Consider the following 22,409-nt stretch of genomic DNA (forward strand, 5'->3'; position numbering starts at 1 on the left):
AAGTGAGATCTTGCCCGGGAAATGTAAGATCTTGCCCAGGAAAGTGATTATCTAATCGGAAGAAGTGAAACCGGGAAGGTATTGCCCTTGGCCGAGAGATAAGAAGCCTTGGTGGCTCAGGACTGTGATAGCCGGGAGCTTAGTGCTCGTAGGCGAATGGAGAGAGCTTTAGTAGCTCGTCTCCGGATTGGTCCAGGAGCCTTGGTGACTCAGGACCGTGGAGCTTGGTGCTCGTGAGAGAATGGAGGAAGCTTTTGAAGCTTGTCGCCGAGGTGGTCCAGGAGGAGCCTTGGTGGCTCAGGACCGGATTGGCCGGGAGCTTGGTGCGAATGGCCGGGACAGGTCTGAGAGAGCTTTGGTAGCTCGGCTCGGGACCGTGAGCTTTGGTAGCTCGATTTCAGGGAGCCTTGGTGACTCAGAACCTGAGTGGCCGGGAGCTTGGTGCGAATGGCCGGGTTGGTCCGGGAGAGCTTTGGTAGCTCGGCTCGGGACCGTGAGCTTTGGTAGCTCGATTTCAGGGAGCCTTGGTGGCTCAGAACCTAAGTGGCCGGGAGCTTGGTGCAAATGGCCGGATTGGTCTGGGAGAGCTTTGGTAGCTCGGCTCGGGACCATGAGCTTTGGTAGCTCGATCTCAAGAGGAGGGCCTTGGTGGCTCGGTCTCTTGATTCCAGGAGGAGGGCCTTGGTGGCCCGGTCTCCTGTTTGGTCCGAGAAAGCTTTGGTAGCTTTGCTTGAGACCTGGACTTTAATATTTTATCCATCCTTATACTATGTCCTTGTGCTAGAATGTTTTAATGCTGCTTTTGAGTGTGCAGATATACAGGACAGGTTATGGAGGGAAATTCAAATGGATGGTGAGAGTTCCAAGGCGGGCTTTTGAGCTGTCTCTTCTGCAGGGAGAGTTCTGTGACAATGGACGGCAGCTGGTGTCAGAACAGTGCAGGGATCCGTTGGGCCCAAGAACCAAGCAGAGGCTATAAGAGAAGCAAGAAGCAGCGCTGAGGAAGTAGGACTCACGCATTTACTGTTGATCATCCTAGAGAGCTCACAAGCGACATTGCTAATCCTGCGAGAGCTTGATCGTGAATCGAAGAAGAGGAAACAAGAGCAACGTCCTGTGTTTGGAGGAACAGGCTTGTGCTGCTAGCTGTTCTTGTTGGCTCTGTCTAGAGCAACGTCCTGTGTTTGGAGGAACAGGCTGAGCAGCAAGCGGTTCTTGTTGTCTCTGTTGTCCGGTCTTAGATTCACTGTATTCTCGTTTGTCTTGTGCTTATCCTTGTATCATTTGAGACAATCTGTGGAGAGGTTCCTCCATCGAGAAGGAGAAGATTATAGCCGGTATTTATCGGGGTCTGATCTGCCAAAAGATCGAGGGATCGTCCACCTTACGGACACGCCGAAGAGTAGGAGCATCATCTCCGAACCTCGTAAATCCTTGAGTTAGCGTGTTGATTTCAGTCTTCGTATTTCTGATTAATCATTCCGCTGTGCTAACGAAGACGAAGCAAGAAAAGGGCAAAGTGTGGACGGCTATTCACACCCCCCCTCTCTAGTCGGTATCCAAGAGATCCAACAGATATGACATATGTACATAATATATTGTCATACACACTTTAATAAAATGGTGTGGCAGAAAGGGGTAATTGCACATTAGTGGATATAATTAGGAGTATGATGAGTAATTTATCATTGCTAAAATCATTGTGAATATATGCATTGATGGATATCAATCTAAAGAATATGCTCGAAAAATGACATTGATTAACAAGAGACAGTTTCACCCATCTCAAAGAAACATTACATATTATTATGACATTGAATAAAAATCTTGAAGAGGAAAATTATATGAATGAGCTTGAAGGGTTTTCAATTGAAGGAAAAGGTTGTAAACTTATGAAATCATTATATGAACTTAAATAGACTTTTAATGATGGTATATTTAATTTAATAATATCATTACCACTTTCGGTTTAGAAGAAAACATTGTTAATCATTACATATACCAAAAGAATAATGGGAACAAAGTTCTATTTTTAGTCCTATATATTGATCATATACTAATTGCTGCTAATGATTTAGGCATGATATATGAGATGAACAACTATCTCTCAAAGAATTTCAAAATAAAAGAGGTGGGTGAGACATCTATATGATTGGAATTGAATTATTCCATGACAAATTACAAGGATTATTAGAATTGTCAAAAAAAGCTTATATTAAAAGAATTTTAGAGAGATTTAATATGGAAAAATATTTTATTAGAATTGTTCTATTTAAAAATGGAACAAATTTAATCTTATACAATTTTCAAATAATGATATAGAATGAAAACAAATAGATTCAACTTCATATGGTTATGGTTTAGGAAGCCAATGTATACACAAATATACACAAGACTGGATGGTAATTTTGTTCTTAGAATGCTAGGAAGGTATCAAACAAATTCCAGGATTGACTATTGATAAATTGTTTAAAAAGTTCCAAGATAGCTTCAAGGTGCCAAGAATTATATGCTTATGTACAAAAAAAAAAAGGTTGGTTATTCAAATTCAAATTTTACTAAATGCATCAATAGTAGAAAGCTCACTTTTGATTATTTATTTCTTCTTGGAGGAGCAATATCATCGAAAAATACTAAGCAATCCGACACAAAAGTTTTGGTATGTTTGAAGCCACACAATTCATGCATTGTGCCGATTGAATTTTATTTTAGAACTTGGAACTATTGACACAATTGCCAAGTTGTTGAATATTTAGTGTGATAATTCTATAGTGTTGGTGCAATCATGCCTCAGACATGTAATATTGATGTTTGATAGTATTTAAGTTAAGGCAGATAATGTGGTGTCTCACTTTCGTATTAAGTGTGTAGGAAAAGTCCTCACAAGTCCAGAGATCGAATGCAAGGTAGGGAAGTCCAAAAAGGCTGGAGGTCGGATTCTTGACAAGAGCAAGTCCTCGCAGGTCTGAAGACTGGATGCAAAGAAGGTTAGAGGTCGGGTTCTCGGTAAAAGAGAAAGCCCAAGCGGATTAGGAGATCGGATGCTGAGCAAATGAAGACCTGAAGATGCGAAAGCTCCAGGACACAAAGTCCAAAGAACAAGGTTCTCTGGTACGAGGTAAACTACAATAGAAGGTAAACAAAGAATAGGCGAAATCATCCATTAGAAATTGAAAACAATATAATAGTCGACTGATAAAGTGTATCAATTGACTACTGCACTATAGAATAGAAGGGGGTTTCTATTCGGGGAGGATTTGTAACCCCAAGTCGGGTTGAAGGGATGACAACAGTCGATTGCTATGTTATAATAATCGATTGGGATGACAACAGTCGATTGTTATGTTATAGCAATCGACTGATGTGCTAAACCCTGAAGCAAGTTGAGGAATTTGCATAATAACCCTAACAGTCAAGTTGAATAGTTGATTACATGAGGTTGCAAAGTAAATAGAATGTTTCACAATCGATTGGATAACTCGATTAATGATTTTCAGTCTATTGATCAAAATTTTGATATTTCAGAAAGAATCGAAAGTTCTCAATTTAACTAACCAACTCGACTAATAGGCATCAATCGATTGTTGGTATGCATCAGTTGATTTGATTAATTGGGCATTTCGAAGAGAACAGAAAGTTCTTAGTTCGATTGTTCAACTTGACTGATCGCAGTCGATTGTTAATGGCTATCAATCGACTACTATTTAAAATTCAAGATGATATCAGCCGCATATCAGAAGTTAGTGATCGTTTAATAGCCGAGTCAACAATCAACACCTACTCTAGTCGACTGTTAGGTAAGAGCAATCAATTGATAACGAGAAAAAAGTGCAGAAAGCGTGCTCAATTAAAAGCTTTATAAAAGGAGGTTTTGGGTTCAGTTGAGGCTCTCCACTCCTGATCTTTTTGCTCACGATTTGTGCTCAAAAGTTCACTCATTCACTGCTTCCAAAGTAAAAGAAGAAAAGGTTATATTTAAAGGTTTTTCATTTTCTCTTCTTTCTTGTTTCACTACTTCATTGATTTGTAATATGTAATCAATTACTATAAGAGGTTTCTCCTCCAAATTTTGTTAGAGAAGGAGGAAAATATTAATGGTGGTAGAGCACTAGGACTAGGCCTTACAGTAACAATCTTGAGAGGTTGTAAACCAAATAAAAATCTCAGTATTGTGTTTGTACTTTCGATTTCTCTTCAAATTTCTACTATGCAATCAAATCAACGAATCAAAGCTATTCATCCCCTCTAACATCGCAATGATTCCAATATATAGTAATATTCTTCTTTAAAAATGATAAACATTTAAGAGGTACCAAATATATGAAATTAAACTGTTTTATCGCTAAAAAAGAAGTTTAGAAATAAAATGCGTCTATTAAGTATATTAGAATATATGTCATAATTTCATATTTGAACATGCATATAGAATGAGTCATGATTGTCCATTTGAACGATGTACTAAAGTTGATACTCTAAGTTCATTTGTGTTTTTGATATATACTATTAAAGAAAATATATATTGTGATCAATGTATTATATCATATTGAGGTAATTATGATATTTTAAGAGGATGAGTTTTGATGTTTATGGTTATAATGTATCATACTTAAGTTTTAGTTTAATTTGATTTTTAGACCAAATAAGAGAATGTTGGATAGTTGTCGTTTGGTAAGTAAACAAATGGCCTAAAAGTAAGAATTAAGACTAACAAATAATTTCCTATTATGAGAAGTAGCAACCTCATCTAAAGTCAAAAACCGCTCTAAAGAAAGTAACAGAAATATTGGGACTCAATAGGATAACAAGGAATAGGAATATTAATTTTAGAAATGTAAAAAATATATTGATTGTTAGGATCAATAGGAATAGGAATAGGAATGTTAATTTTAGAAATGAAAAAACTATATTGATTGTCAAGTGAGCTGAATTGAACTACTTATTCCTGCATCATGTCTTAACCATGCTTAATGCCACAACTTACCCAATTTCAAGGTTCTTAATCCACCTTTGATCCACTCTATTGGCTCATAGTCTTGGCTCATGGTCTTTTTTTCTAGGTCCTTTCTTGAGATCATTCTAGATATTTCTCTAAAAATCTTTTTATCATGAAAATATCTACATATTTTATAGCATCTTTCAAGACATCTAATGTACACCATTTAATCAAATTGATCCAATTGTCTATATGAAAGAAGGATGCTCATAAATTGCTCTCTGCCCTTCACTTGTACATCATCCTCAAGAACATCCTCAAAAATAGTAAACACTCTTTACTTATTAATCTCTCTTAACAACTTTACTAGGATAAGTTATTTAAGTGTCGCATGGGTGAATGGTGCTAAAATCAAGCGTGTGACAGTTGGTATTGGAGCCAAAGTTTTTACCATTTAGGATCTAAGTATTGTACTTAGAAGTAATAATGGCAAGACATTGAGGCCGTGGGAATTCAATGTCATACACTAGAGGAACAACACATACAAGGTAGGAGGAGCAAGGCTAAGACAACGAAGGTGGATGCTATTAAAGTATGGGTTGCCACCTTGGAGCAAGCTATCCCCAAGGTGCAACCCACCATAGAGATAACTAGTATTTGATAGCTTGGAGGAAGATATCCTTGAGGTAAAGTCCACTTTGGAGATCTCACTAACCATTTAGATGGGCTAGAGACACAGTATGGTAAGTTAGGTGATGCCACTAAGAAAGTCATCCTCGATCAAAAAAATGTTTACTAAGCACAACACAGGAGCTTGTTAGACTCAAGGCCTTCGAAGAGTGGGAATTGTCAAACTTATGGGGGAAATGGAGGCACAACACATAAGGGACATTGGCACACCTATAGGACTATATCGGAGTGTGTAAGTGCCGAGAACCTTAAGTCTATCCTAATGGCAACAATAGTCATCTACAAGTGTGCTTGTGATACTAAAGAGGTTGATAGTTTCTTATACAACCTCGAGAGATTTTTCGACTTCAAGGGCATACAAGATGACTCTTCGAGGATCAATGGTGCATCTATCTACTTCCAAGATGTTGCACAAATATGGTGACATTAGAAGTTCGGTGACAAGAATATGGGTCTTCACTCAATAAACATTTAGGAGGACTTCAAGAGGCAACTTAAGTAGTTCAATCTAACCAACATCGAGAATGAGGCATTTGGTTGCTTACGGCGACTGAAGCAAACTGACAGCATTAGGGACTATATCAAGGAGTTCTCATTGTTATTAGAGATCAACGACATCTCAAATAAAGATTCTCTCTTCTACTTTATGGACAGATTGAAGGTTGGGTCACTCATTGGCTATTCTTCCCAACCAAAGGTAAAGAAGACCAACTATAGCAAATTAAAGGTTGGGGAGAGATGAGCTGACATAAGTATTGTAAGTCCGACAATGATAACAAGATGGACAGACAAAAGACAAGTGAGTTCAATACACCCTATCCTAAAAAGTGTTGCTTCATTTGTAATGGTCCACACTGAATGAGGGATTGTCAGAAGTGCAAGACCCTCAATGTTATGATAAGCCAACATAAAGACTTCCAATTTCATGACAAAGGATCTCAAGTTGACATGGGACCACTTCAAATATTGCTCTCAAGGGTAAAAGCATAACTCCTTTGACCAAGAAGGGTCTCATGTTTGTAATCACAACTATTGGTGACAAAAGGTCTAAGCCATGCTAGATACAAGAGCAACTCACAAGTTCATTGTTGAAGATGAGGCTAAGCAATTGGGCCTCAAAATTAATAGCGGTGGAGGTTACCTTAAAGTTGTGAATTCGCAACTAGGCCCATCATTGGTGTTGCTAGGTCGATTCAGGTTCATCTTGGAGAATGAAGTGGAAGCCTAAATTTCTCCATTGTGTCGATGGATGACTTCCAAGTGGTGCTAGAATTGGAGTTATTTGACCAAGTGTCTGCATTTCCTCTACCCACAACCAACTTGTTCAACATACTTGCAGGAAACAAGGCATGTGTGATCTAACTAAGCATGTTACCAAGTTAGAGTCCAAGGCGCTATCGGCCCTATAATTCAAGTGAGGGTTAAATTCGGATCCAAACTACTTTATCACTATTTAGGAGTTCAATGATGAGGAAGGCCTTGCCAACTCCAAGGAGCCAATTCAGGAAGTTATACAAATGGTGCTTGAAGCATTCAAAGATTTAATGCCAAGAGCTTCCAAAGAAGCTTCCATCAAGACGTTACCCAGATACGGTTTAAAATCTCATGTCATACTAGGCATCATACGTGAAACTTATTGTTCAGTCTGCCGATAGGCACGACACCAACAGTGGCATGACCTCGCACAAGGCCAAGAGGTCGTATGGTTGCACGGAGGCCCCACGGCCTCATGGACGCCTCGCACGAGGCTCGCTAACCTTGCGTGAGCCCCGCGGCCACTGAATTTTTTTTCAATTTAATTTTTTTTAATTTTTTTAGGTTACTAATTTTTTTAAAGGTTAATTCTTTCCCCTCTTAATTCTTCATCCTTCCTCATATTTAATTTTTTTTTATTCTTTTCATCCTTAAACACATGATTTTTTTTTCATTTTTTTTATTCCTTTCCTCCTTAAATACATGAAAAAACAATTCCTCATTAAATTGATTAAAATAAATTAAATTCAATTTAATTTAAACTTAGTTGATCATAATCATTATGTCTAGACTTTAGTTAATCCTAAATTAACTTTTATCAATCCTAATTTTTAAAATAGTAAGTATTTATAATAATCAATATATTATAATAATATTTTTTATTAATATATTTTATATTTTAAAAGTATCGAAATCATATCAGTATCATATGATACCGAAACTGTATCATTCTGATCATAAATCAAAATTTCAATAAGCTAGAAATTTTAAACCATAGAGCTAATCACCAAAGGAATTAAGTATTAAACCACCAACCATAGTAGTATTGTGTAGTCCCCGGGGCAATGGTGCAACGGTAGGACACCAGTTGTGACCCAGGGACCCGCGGTTCGATTTCCAGCTACAGCGTATTTGCAAGAATTTTCTTCCAAATGGGGAATGCAATCAAAGGATACTAGGCATCTGGATTGGCCGTTGTATGCGCTTCCCGATTTACCCTGATGATCGGTACTTTAAGCCGGCCACCCCCCAGAGGTGATTTATCATTTTTTTTATTAAACCCCAGGGTGTAGCGCAGGCGGTGGGCGCATGACATTTTTGGTGTAATAGTTAGGGGTCGAATCTCACGGGAACTCACAACCTGTCATTCACCCCATCATGCGTCTCCTGCCTGTGTATCTGAATTTACCTTCCTCCATGCTCGTGGGGTCGGCTCAAGGGGGGCCGATGAGGTAGCGGATCCACCTTTTTATTGTATGGTAGCTCACTTCCAGGGAGTAATGCAGACGGTGGGTGCATGACATTTTTGGTGTAATAGCTAGGAGTCGAATCTCGTAGGAATTCACAATCTATCATACACCCCACCATGCGCCTCCTGTATGTATAACTGAATTTACCTCATTCCATACTCGTGGGCTCTAGGTTAGTCGCTGATGTGGCGGATCCACTTTTTTTTATTGCATTGTAGCTCTTAAGAAGCTTCTATCAAGGCATGAGCAAGTTCACTAGACTGAGCTAGAATTAACATAATAGCTTATTGCATGGTAGCTCCTAAGTTAGCTGAGTTGAGGAAACAATTCTACGACTTGCTAAACCTAGGATATATTTGTCCTTTCAAAGCTCTCTTAGAGACCTAATATTGTTCTAGAAGAAAAAGGATGAGTCTGTCTGTACGTGGATCGACTATTGAGTACTTAACAAGATCACCATCAAGAACAAGTATCCCATCCTTTTGATAGTTGAACATTTTTTAATAGTTTGGGAAAGCTCAATACTTTTCCAAGCTAGACTTGTAGTCAAGATACTATCAAATGCAGGTATAAGCCCAAGACAATGTCTAACATACTATGGTACCTTTGAATTCTTGTTATGCCCTTTGGTCTTACAAATGCACCAACTACTTTTTACACCCTTGTGAATAAACTCTTCCACCCCTATCTCGACCATTTCATGGTAGTCTACTTGGATGACATTCTAGTGTATAACTAAAGATCACGTGAAACACCTCAAACAACTTCCAAGTATTATGTGAGGGTAAAATTTATGTCAAGCGAGAGAAATGTGCATTTGCCTAACAAGGGTGGTGTTCCTTGGCTATAAAATATACAATGAGAAGCTCATGATGGATCAAGCCAACATAAAGGTCATTCAAAATTGGGAGCCACCCATTAAGGTTACAAAACTAAGATCGTTCCTTGGTTGGTAAATTACTATTGGTGCTTCATCAAGTGTTTTCTACTAAAGTTGTGCCCTTGATCAATCTCAAGAAGGATAGTTCCTTGGGTATAAAATATACAATGAGAGGCTCATGATGATCAAGCCAAGGTAAAGGTCATTCAAGATTGGGAGCCACCCATTAAGGTTACAAAGCTAAGATCATTCCTTGGTTGGTAAATTACTATTGGCACTTCATCAAGCGTTTTCTACTAAAGTTGTGCCCTTGATCAATCTCAAGAAGGATAGTTCATGACAAAAATCAGAGAAGTGTCTCCAAACATTTAAAGAGTTGAAGAAGGCTGTCATGAAGGAACCGGTGTAGGTATTGTCCAACCATATAAAGTCATTTGAGGTACACATGATGGCTTAAAATTTCCTATTAGTGGAGTACTTATGCAAGAATCTGAAAGTTAAACGCTAAGAGACAGCACACGGTGCAAGAGAAGGAAATAGCTACTGTTATACTTTGCCTTAGAACATGACACCAATACTTGCCAAGTTCACACTTTGTCATCCTAACTTACAACATTGCCACAAATTATTTCCAAACTCAAAAGAAGCTCAGCCCTAGCAAGCTTAGTGGTAGGATTTCTTAGCAGAGTTCGACTACCAACTTAGTATAAGCCTGGCAAGACTAATGTGGTGGCTAACACTATAAGTAGGAAAGTGGAGCTGGCTACATTAAGCATGAGTCAACCACAAGGCACACTTATCGACCACTTTTAGATAGATGATGGTCTACTCCTTACCACACCTAACAATAGAATTTTTGTTCCCATGCATGACAACTTGTGGAAGGAAATTATCAAAAAATGTCATGATTCCGAGTTTTGGTCATTTGAGTATGGCAACGATCCCAACGCTCATGGTGAACACAAACTCCTAGCTATGGATGTGACATGACATCAATATTTATGTGCAGACTTGTTTTGTTTGCCTACAAGACAAAGTGGAGCATCAACACCCAACAACAACAGAGCTATTTGAACACCTAAGTGTCTCAATGGATTTCATCTGGCATTAAATAAGTCCCGAAGGTATGAAAGCATCATGGTCACTTTCATTCCTATCTCATCAGATTGCACCAAGAATAAGACAACACACTCATGCCTCCAACATGTGGTGGAGTTTAGGGGACTTCCACAAAACATAGGAAGTGATATCATTTCACTAATGATTTTGGACCAGGCTTTTTTAATTGTTGAGGACAGATTTAAATTTCTCTGCAAATTTCCATCCTCAAAGCAATGGACAAACTAAGTGCATCAATGGGATACTTAAACTTTACTTAAAGCACCATGTGAGCTCTCATCAACGAGATTCATGAAGTTGCATGATGTGGCCTAATTCTCCTATAACTTACAATAGAGTGAGGCGACAAGTAAAAGTCCATTTGAGACTGTAATGGAGCAACAATTCATGAAAGCAGTCCAGCAACCCATATGTTAGCAAAAGGAGTGGCATGAACAAGCCAATATTTCAAGAGTTTATTTGAACAAAGAGGCAATATGTAGAATATGAAGAAGGCAACATGATATTGGTGAAATTCCTATCCCATCAAGTCAAGTCCTTATGGAACATGCACAAGGGGCTGGTAGAAGATATGAAGGTCTCTTCCTAGTTATCAAATATGTAAGTAACGTATTTTACCAAGTATAATGTCTGTCAATACTCAAGATTCATCATGTTTTCCATGTGAGCATTCTTAAGTCTTATCATAAAAACCAGGATGGGGATGACCCGAACAAAAACAAGTCAAATCACGCACCAATGGTTGTTATCACCTCCTTCAATAAAGATGTGGAGTACATCATTACCGATAGGATCATTTGAAGGAGAGACATTTTAAATTACATCAAATACTTGGTAAAGTGGAAGAATCTACAAGACACCAAGGCAAGATGGAAAAGAGAGGATGCCTTATGGAAATTCACCAAGCACATCAAGCACTATAAAGACGAGAATGCACAAAGTACATCATGACCTTAGGTGTGGGAGAACATCACAATCCACCCAACTTCAAGCCAAAGAGAGGTGCTACTCTCTAGGCCTTGGTTTTGGGTCGTGGCGTTGGTTCATGGTCTTTATTTTAGGTGCTTTCTTGAGATCATTTTAGAATATTCTTACCAAGTATTGAAATCTTGAGCCATTTTGCTTGATACCTACGAAATTTCTCGTTCCGCCAGCAGACCGACACCGACACTAACGCTCTGTTTGGATGGGGTGAGCGAAGGTTCATTAATGGAAGGGGAAGGGCAGGAAAGGGAGGGGAAAAGAAGTATTTATATTCTCCTTGTTTGGGAGGAAAGGAACGTTCATTAACGTAACATGTGTTATCTTGTTTGGAAGGAAAGGAAAAGGAATGAAGGTTAAATATATAAAATTACAAAAATATTTTTACTTTTTAAAATAAATCTATGTGTGAAAAATATATATATAGTTCATGAGACCAACAAAAATTAATATTTATGACTTAAATAAATAAAAAAATTTAAATAAATAATGAGTAAACATATAATAAACATGCGAAATACAGAATCTGTACACTTTGGCATGACAAAAGATAAATCAACATTTTTATATATATTTTTATAAAAATTTACGACGAAGGTTGACGTCGAGGAGTGCGAGCGATGAGATCCTATGACGGCTACGTTATGTGATGAGGAGCAATGGTGCAAAGACCTAATAGATAAGTTATTTTAATAATTAATATTTTAACGTAAGGATAACATTGGAATAAATATTTTTTAAGTTTTCCTTCCTCTTCCTTACACTCCAAATCGGGGTGTAAGGAATTATGTCAATTTATGGGCATGCAAGGGGAAAGTTTACCCTTCTCTCTCCTTCCCCTCTTTAACTCACTCCATCCCAAACAAGGGTAAAAATTTTCTTTCCCCTTCCTTACCCTTGTCTCCCTTTCCCTCACCTCCTCCCAAACGAACTATAACGGTTCCAGCCGAGACACTGTCCGAAGGTGTCGCCCGAGTCCGAAGGCGTCCCCTGGGTTCGGTGATGCCTCCGGAGGCATCACCCAGGCCTGGCCATGCCTCCGGAGGAGTTGCCCAAGCCCAACGTCACCTCCGGAGACATCGTGCAAGTCGCGCTTGCTCTGGTCAAGTGGAACAGTGGATCGGATTTTTAAACTTAGGTTTTAATAATAACTTAGATTAATAATTTTAATCAACTCCTACCTATAGTTGGGATAATTTAAATAGACTTAATTAAAGTCTCATAAAATTATCCTATTATTTTTTAAAAAATATTTTATTTTAAATTTTTTATTTTTAGTTAACATATTTTAGATTTTAAAAATACTAAAACTATACCAATATGACACAATACGATACTGAAACTGTACCGTTCTAGTCCGGGACCAAAACCTCGGTACGGCTCGGTATTTTAAACCTTGATTCTTACCATTAAAATATTTAGATATTTTGTAAAATCTTTCTAAACATATAATGTACACCATTGGACCATTGGATCAAGTTGATCCCAACCATGTATCCATGAGAAATATGCCTATAAGTAGCTCTCTATGCTTCACTTGTAAATCATTCTCATGAACATTCTGAAGAATAGTAAACATTCTTTACTTACTAATCTCTCAAATTCTCTCAATTTCTCTGAACTTCTCTCGTGTGAGGTCTCTAACAAGTTGAGCTTATTTAGCAACCTTACATGAATAAGTTATCTAAGTGATGCATGAACAAGTGGTGCTAAAATCAAGCCTGTGGCATAAGGTTGTGTTCTTATGATGCAAAGAACAACAAAAACAAATAAGTGAACAAAAAGAAAAATAGTTTATCTCCATTTCTTTGGTTAGAAATGCAAAGTGAAGAGATAAAAAAACATAGAGAATTAATCTCCCTTTCTTTTAAAAGGTTTCCACCCAAATTGGGAAATGCAAAATTTCGATTGCAGCCACAATTAAAAAAAATACTTTTGATGCTTAATTTTTCTTATTTTTTATTAAAATTTTTAAAAATTAAAATTAATAAAATAATGAATTTTCTCTGCTCTGAATTCCTCCAAAGAAATAACAGGAAAAAGTTTTCTATGTACCTTTCCTTTTAAGAAATTAACATAACACCAAGTAATCAAATATTCCTTTCCCTTCTACTCACTTCTATCTCTTAAAGGAAGCATAGTGTAAGGCTTGATTTAATTGGATGGATGGATATGTAAGAGAAGAGATAGAGAAAAACCTACAAACTAAATATAACTAATCCACGATATGTTTAATTTTGTGACCATGTTCCTCCCTTCTGTCTTCCCCTCTTATATTGGCACTCAAGTAAACCAAGCTTAGAGAGAAGAGATTGTTGTCTACAATGGATATTTTTTGAGTGGGCTTATCTTATTTTATTCATTTAACAGAACGTTCTTATTTATTATGTATTTAAGACACCAGTTTATCATTTAATGTTAGTCCATAATCTAAACATTACTAGCCATGGAACATCAATTTGACCCCACCCCACTTCCACTAATTATTTTCAATAACCAGACAAGGCCTTGAGGGGAAATAAGATGAGCTAATATATGAATGGTGAAGTTCTGCTTAATTTTCAACTAAAATGACATCTGTGCTAATATCATAAACAAAACAAAAAACTATGTTTATCAAGTTGCAACTAATATTTGTCATTGGCAAACACACGTCATCTTAGATATCATTCTCTAGCCAGTATGTTTTGGGCATCACATACTCACCTATGTATTAACGCAAAACTATGCATCCTTGGTGAGACTTAATCAGCTATAGATTATTTATTTTTAATTGGGCATTTGCCTATGTAAAAGGGGAGCTTTGGTACAAAGGTAAATTTGCTACCGTATGACCTTGTGGTCATGGGTTTGAGTTACGAAAATAACCTCTTGCAATGTAAGATAAGACTGCGTACAATGTGGTCTGACCCTTTCCTGATCCCACATTGGTGGGAGCTTGGTGCACTGGACTGCTCTTTTTTTATTTGCCTATATAGGCATAATGTGGAGATGTGAGACAAACATCTCTTTCCTCGTGGTAGAGTGCCTAACACCTTCCATGGAAGAGTTAACACAATAGAGAGAATCATATTAAGAAAGCCAATTATCATGACTTTGACATCTAATCTGCATGAAGGATTTAGAAACCACTATTAATCAATCTATAAAGAATGTCCATCCCTCTCAGTGTATGGCTCTCCAATATGCAAATTTTCAGCCAGTCTTGAAATAATACCTCCATCAAATGAAATTTCCTCATAGACAGATATGGATGGGACACAATATGCCAATGAGCTTCATCGAGATTGTAGTATCAAAAAGACTGATTCCAAGCTTTGTGCCCGGCATTGACAACTACCAATGTCGCAAAGGCATTTAGAATTTTTATGATTGGGCTTGCTTGACATATCAAGAGAGCAAGGACTTAGAAGGATATGTCAACCATGAGAGGAAGGAGTCATTCTCTAATCACTGATAGTATTTAAATTAGTTGCACTATTATTTATTAGATTCACTAATGTTTTTTCACCTCTTTACCTTTTACACCTCTTGTTTAATAAATCGAACTCTTCCAACTTATAATCTATTTTTTATAATGTAAAAAGTTACTACCCTTACTATACGAACAAATATCATTGTTACAGAAATGTAAAAAAAAAAAAAACATATATTGGCATACCTTTCTCCTTGACAGCTATACGTAAAGTGTCAAGTGGAATTATCCCATCAGTCAAAGGGAGAAGTTCAAGCTTGACAGTGGCACTTGAATGTGCAGGAATGCATCTGTATCATTAAAACATGCAAAGACATAGCTATTGTACAATAAAAATACAAATGATGATGGTAATAATAATAATAATAATTGAAAAAGGATATAGATGTAAAGCTAAGATTATAGATAATATTACCCAAGGGGTACAGCACTCTGCATCCACAGATGTGTAAGGCCAGAGCAATTGCTAGAAACATGATCATGCAATGTAGAAGTTTCCTGTCCTTCAGAGCCCAATGACTTACTACCATCAGAGCTCTCATTTTCAAATGTGGTTGTGATAGGCAATGGACTTAGAACCTGAATAATTTTTTTACACCTATCCCTTGTTTTTCCCCCATAATCATGGAAGGCAGGATAGATGTTCATTGGAGATTTTGGTGTAGAGTTCAATGATGATACGGAAGGAGAAACAGATGGTTCTGAAGAAAGAACAGTAAATGTAAGATCTTCATTTGTTAAATTAGTAGCTTCAAGGGTTAGCACCTGAAACAATTCACAAGGACAAAGTGCTAAATATTTTCCAAATCCATAAATCCAAAGCTTATATAAAAGTAAAAGAAAGAAGCATCCAACAGAGTTACAATACCTTAATGGGAAGTTGAGGAGCTCTAGGAATAGGGGTATCAATTTTCTTATCTGATTCTATGGAGACCATAAGATCCCTTGCAATGCGTGGTCGCCAATCTGTTAGGTGCTTGAAGAACAATTTTGACTCTATATCAAACCAATTATAAAATCAAGATTAAACTTCTAGCTAAAAATTTGACTGTAGTAATTACAACAGCAAGGAGTCCCATAATACCAGTATAATTACATCGACAAGATACCAAAATGGCAAACTGATTCCCAGTGGATGAAGCCGTCATTCCCTCAGTTGTACTTGAACTCACATGTGTACTTGGCGCAGCTACACTTGTTCTTAAAAATCGAGCCATCTCACTGTTGCCTTGATTTTTTGTTGCTCTAGCTGCCAGCTTGAGAATGAACGAGTGCTCCTCACCTCTCCTGCAAAGATGTCCCTTATCAATCCTTTTAATCAGCCAGCATTATTTAATGCATTACAAGTTATTGTTAGTGTTCTAACATAAATTTCTGATTCAACAAAAATAATAGAAGTAAAGTTGTCAGTCTATTAAGTGAAATTTCAACAAAAAGATATTATGTATAATAGGCTTATATTAAAAAGATGAAATTAATTAATATTTAGATAAGAAATATTTTATATTTTTGATGAAATGTTAGAATTTCCTCATTAAATGGGTTACCACTAATTGAGATGGATTTAAACATTTGTAAAATTAGGTTGGATTCCCATATTGTTAAGACATGTGTAGCCAAATTATGATCCATTTAATGAACCTTAGATACTCATGAATTGATGAACCTTTTGATTTAGACGTTTAATGAGAAGGCCTATATAACTTCTCTATAAAATGGTCCTCTTCTATTAGAAAGTGAGTTCTACCAATTGTGAGGTCACCTTGTTGAAGGTCAAGAAGAGAAATATCAACTATATATATATATATATCAAGGGTAACTTTTCATTTCCATTGCAAAAAGTGAAACTCTTAAACCCATGGTTTGAAATCTTGTACCATGTTGGGCAAAAAAGTCAAAACATATCATTCCGATAAATTATCGAAACTCGACACTACTCAACACTGAGATAATGTCTTCTATGTCGTGTTAATCATGGCAATGAGTAATATTCCATGTCAACATTCAACACCCCTTGGTATGTTAAAATTGAGATAATATTGTTATTTTTTTATTTTATAGTTTGATTACATACAAGATACTATTAAAATCATAGCATTACAGATGGAAAACATATATTGAACTTAATTATATATTTAACTATATGGTTGTTTATCTTTTTCTTCATCGTCTCTTTCCTCCTTCCACCTCTAATGTACCACCTATATTATACATTGGAACTTCGACACGATATCATAACAATATTGTTCTACTCAAAGACAAAAATGCAAGCATGACTCAATATTTCAAACCTTACTTGAGCCCACCTACCATCCTAAATCCTTAATGAATTATCTTATAATAGCTAGGTTCCCTTACAATTGCTATTGAATTTACAATCAGTATTGAAGCCTAGAACATAGGAACTTAGGTCATTTGTTTGCTTCAAAGATTTCCTTGGGTGATGCTAAACTATATGAGCCTTCTAAATACAAATAACAATTTGACAGTGTCGTAGAAGTCATTTACTTACTTATTTAGTCCATATGTACATAAACATATGAATGGTGCATGAGAAAATAGAAGGGACTAATGGTGAAATGATTTCTAATTAGTTTCACTTTATAAGAGTAATATGTGTGAAAGAAACTTAGGTTCATAGTTTGAAATCCCATACAGTGTTGGACGAAACGGTCGAAATGTATCGTTTCAGTAAATCATCAAACTTCAAAATTCAATACCACTCGACACCAAAGTTTAAAATCTCGAGTCGTGTCATAGCTTCAATCTTTGACTGAAGAGATATTGTTCTAGTATTATGCTGATGCTCCGATGCATGGTGTCGGTGACAAATTAAAGATTGGAGGAAGGAGATGAAGCAAATGAAGGAGACATTGTTTTTATTGAGTAGTATTGAGTTTTGATGATTTACCAAAACGATATATTTTAACTATTTCATATGGTATGATATATAATTTAAAACCATACTTAGCAAAGACAATGTCTCCTTCCTATGCCTATGCTTTGTCAATATATTCATCTTTCCTTTTTTAGTTGCATATCCCTTGATTTCCTCCTCAAAATCCTCCTCAAGATCCCTTGATTTCCTCTTGAAGATATTTATTATTCTTACTGCAATTACTGGTGTAAATTTTCCTATAATAGGTCTAAGATTAAGGGATCTGATTACGTTTACTATTTCAGACCCTAGGATCAAGGAATGTATTGATGTATATATATTGTAATTCTCTTAATGAAAGAGATACGATTTTTTTCCAGAATTTCTTCTTTGTTTTGTCATGGTATCAGAGCCAAAACTTTGAGAGCATCTCATCGTGTGTTTGTTGCTAGGACGATCTGGTTCCTTGTCTATCTCCAAGTTTTTTAGTGTTTTTTTTTTTGTTTTGTGAGTCTTGTCTTTGGAACGATCTGAATATTTTCTTGCTTGATTTAATGGCAAGAACTATTCTACTTGGGCATTCCAATTTCATATCTTTGTCAAGGGAAAGGAATTATGGGGTCATGTTGATGGAATAGATCCTGTACCTAATAGCGAGAAGGAGAAGGAGAAATATGTGAAATGGGAGGTGAAGGATGCTTAGATTATGTCTTGGATCCTTGGAAGTGTGGAACCCTCCATACTTCTAAATCTCAAGCCTTATAAGAATTCTAGAGCAATGTGGGATTACTTGAAGAAAGTTTACAACCAAAACAATACAGCACGAAGATTTCAATTGGAACTTGAGTTGAGTCAACTCAGTCAAGGAGGTATGTCAATCCAAGAGTTTTATTCTTCCTTTGAGAATCTTTGGGCTGAGTACACTGATATTGTGTATACAAGTGTACCTCCCGAAGGATTGTTTGCTAATCAAAGTGTACTTGAGACTAGCAAACGTGATCAGTTTTTAATGAAGTTAAGGAAGGATTTTGAAGCAATCAGGTCAAATCTGATGAACAGAGAACTAGTTCCTTCATTGGATATTTATGTAGGAGAGCTTTTTAGGGAAGAACAATGGCTCATTACATAGGCAGTCATGGAGCAGAATGCTCAAAATTCTACTCCAATTCCCGTTGCCTACACTGCTCAAGGGAGGTCTAAAGGAGGAAGAGACATGACTAATGTCCAGTGTTATAGCTGTAAAGGATTTGGGCACATTGCTACTAATTGTACTAAGAAATTTTGCAACTATTGTAAGAAACAAGGGCATATCATCAAATATTGTTCCATTCGGCCTCCAAAGAAATCTGAAACAGCCTACAATGTCTGGTTGGTTCCTCAAATGCTCCTAATCCTGCCTTCTATTACTCCTGAAATGGTCTAACAATGATAATTTCTACCCTTTCTGCTTTAGGTTTTTCAGGTAACAAAAATTCTAATTCTAAGCCATGGTATTTTGATTCTGCTGCTTCCAATCACATGACCAACACTCCCTTATTTTTATATAAGGTTGAAAAATATAATGGAGATCTTCAGATTCATACTACCGATGGTAATTCCTTACCCATAACAGCTGTTGGTGATCTTTCAGCCTTTTTAAATATTATATTTGTGTCTCCTAAGCTGTCCACTAATCTTCTATCTGTCGGCCAATTAGTTGACAACAATTATACTGTTCAATTCTCAAAGTTTGGTTGTCTTGTGCAGGATCTAAGTGTCCAGGAAGATAATCGCGAAGGGACCTAAAGTGGAGCGTCTTTTTCCTTTACTTCCATCTCCCTCTCTGATGTCGAACTCTATTGCTTGTAATCTTGCTCAATGTGATAATCAGGTGTAGCATAGACGCTTAGGACATCCTAATTCCAATGTACTTCAAGTCTTGCTTAAATCCGGTTTACTTGGATAAAAATTTGACTTTTGATATTGTTGATTGTGCATCTTGCAAACTAGGTAAAAGCAAAACACTTTCTTTTCCATTATATAAAACCTGCACAATTAAACCTTTTGAACTGGTACATAGTGATGTATGGGGTATTGCACCTGTAATTTCTCATGAACACTACAAATACTTTGTTACCTTCATTGATGACTTCACTCGCTTTACTTGGGCATATTTTCTTCGGTCTAAGAGTGAGGTTTTCTCTGTGTTAAAGTATTTCTTGCTTTAGTTGAAACACAATTTTCTGCCAAAATCAAAATCTTGCAATCCGATTCAGGCGGTGAATATATGTCAAATAAATTTCAATCTTTTCTTCAAAGTCATGGAATCATATCACAACGTTCTTGTCATTTGACTCCACAACAAAACGGGGTGGCTGAAAGAAAGAATCGGCATCTTCTTGATGTTGTTTGCACTCTTCTAATTGAGTCTTGTGTTCCTTCTCATTTTTGGTGTGAAGCTTTGTCTACTGCTGTTTATTTGATTAATAGATTACCATCTTCCAACTTAAATGATGATTCTCCATTTTTTCGTTTGTTTGGACATACACCAAATTATTCTAATCTTCACATTTTTGGATGTGTTGGTTTTGTTCACTCCCTGCATATGAGAGAAATAAACTTACTGTTCAATCTGTCAAGTGTGCTTTCTTAGGATATGCTAGAACCCAAAAAGGATTTCTTTGCTATGATCCTCATGCTCGTCGAACTCGTGTCTCTAGGAATGCCATTTTTTTTTTAAAATCAATACTTCTTTAGCACCCAGCAGACTCCCGAATTTTCCTCTCTATCCACTTTGCCGCATTTTTCCCAGTCGCCAACACCAGTACAAAGGTTTAAACCTGGTTTTGTTTACCATTTTGTTTACCTAGTGGTCTTGAACAAAATGGTGTGCTGAAAGGCAAAATCACACTAAAAGATATGATGAAGTTCATATTGTCTGCACTAAAATTACTTGCAGTTCTCCAGAGTAAAGCTTTTGGAACTTCCTTATTCTTAACTGAATGCCAGATGAATTTGTACCTAAACACCTTTTAAATTATGGATTGGTAAGAAGCCTAGCTTTACCAATTTTAAAGTTTGAAGTTATCTAGTTGAGGTAAAAACTTATAATCTCAATGAGAGAAAGATCCAGTCTAGAGCTACTCAATGCTAATTTTTAAGGAATCCAACTCATTTTAAAGGGTATTGGTTTTTATATTTTCTAGAGACAATAAGATTGTTAAACCTCGACATGCTAAATTTCTAAAGAATGACATCGTTATTGCTTCTAATATGTTAGGCGCATCTTAGAAGACGGCAATTGAAGATTCTGAATCACACAAGCACATTTCCACCTCTTTGCTAGTGATAGATAAGAGAACTATTGCCATATTTGAATATACTAAGATTATTGAACAAAATATTTAAAATCATAAGTATAGTGATCAACCGCAATGTAAAAAATTACCTTCTAATTCACAATTAAAAAGATCCATGAGAAATATAAGACTAGACATTTCTAATGATTATTATTTTTATTTGTGAGCATGATTTTGATATTGGTAGTGATCTTGATCTAGTATCTTAAGATAATTCCCTTAATAGCCCTAAATCAGAAACATAGTAGGGACGGTGAAAAGAGAAATGCATTTAATGGCATATAATGGTGTATGGGAACTTGTGGAATCACTAAACCCATCAGTAGCAAATGGGTTTTGTAAGACTAAAAGAAATTCTAAATGTAAAATTGAAAGGCTTAAAGCTAAATTCGTTGCTAAAGGTTTTACTCAAAGGGAGGGAATAGATTAGCATGAAACATCTTCTCCTGTACCTCCAAGGACTCCTTTAGGATCGTCATGGCCTTGGTAGCTCACTTTAACTTACATCATGGGCTTGGTAGCTTATTTTAACTTAGAACTACATTAGATGGATGTAAATAAAGTTTTCTTAAATGAAGATCTAGGAGAGGAAATTTACATGAAAATAAAATATTTCAAGGAACATGGCAAGGAGCACATGGTATATAGACATGAAAGACCTTGGTGAGGCAACCTTTGTTCTTGGGATTGAAATCCAGTTAGACATCTTGGTATTTTGAAACTACTATAAAATGCCTATATTGGTTGACTTCTTAAAAGATTCCATATGCAAGATTCAAGGCTAGAAATGCTCCCTTTGTAAGAGGTGACAAATTCAATTTAGATGAATGTCCCAACAATGATATTGAAAATGAATCCGTGAAAATTTTACCATACTCTAATCCTATTGGCAATTTAATGTGCAAACACAAGTGATTTTTTTAATGAAAGGTAAATGTATAACTAAGGATCAAAATAGACAATGTTGGCCAAGGATAGCTACTCATGTCTGATGAAGTGTCAGATCTGAGTAAATGTCCAAGGACTGATATACATGTATCTATATCCTCCTAAATACCAACTCTACATCAAAATAGACACCCTAAAACATGCTATGATTCCTTGACAACCACACATGATGAATCATGGCAGACATGCCAAGATGGTGAGCCCTCATCAATGTAGTAGTCCCCCGGTACTACATCCTCCGATAGGTAGACATCTCCTGCCGCATGTGCAACCATGATCAAATCCTCCTCCACAACTAACTAATGGACTTCCATCTAAAGAGCACATGCTCCTGCGTCTCCTCCTCCACAACATACACAAGTGATATTGCTTTCAATGTAAGTTGCTAGGTCAGTATCAATCAAATCCTAGTAATAACCATTGGGTTGCTACTAAGAAAGTTTT

The 22,409-nt window shown here is 36.5% G+C and overlaps 1 protein-coding gene and 1 pseudogene across 1 annotated transcript in view; one reads left to right on the top strand and one right to left on the bottom strand.

Moving 5' to 3' along the window:
• The window catches only part of LOC141825893 (uncharacterized), a 34,081-nt gene that overhangs the window by 3,082 nt on the left and 8,590 nt on the right, over positions 1-22,409 (bottom strand). Inside the window, exons 6-9 of the mRNA XM_074713162.1 lie at positions 15,886-16,088; positions 15,670-15,797; positions 15,217-15,566; positions 14,988-15,091 (exon numbers count right to left, since the gene is read on the bottom strand). Coding sequence (XP_074569263.1) covers positions 14,988-15,091; positions 15,217-15,566; positions 15,670-15,797; positions 15,886-16,088 — 785 coding nt within the window. The remainder of the gene's footprint in view (positions 1-14,987; positions 15,092-15,216; positions 15,567-15,669; positions 15,798-15,885; positions 16,089-22,409) is intronic.
• On the top strand, positions 18,386-19,102 carry LOC141826260 (uncharacterized; annotated as a pseudogene).

The sequence above is a fragment of the Curcuma longa genome, chromosome 4, assembly GCF_044706935.1.
Source record: "Curcuma longa cultivar G26 ecotype Majalengka, Jawa Barat chromosome 4, ITB_CL_G26_1.1, whole genome shotgun sequence".
Lineage (NCBI taxonomy): Eukaryota > Viridiplantae > Streptophyta > Magnoliopsida > Zingiberales > Zingiberaceae > Curcuma > Curcuma longa.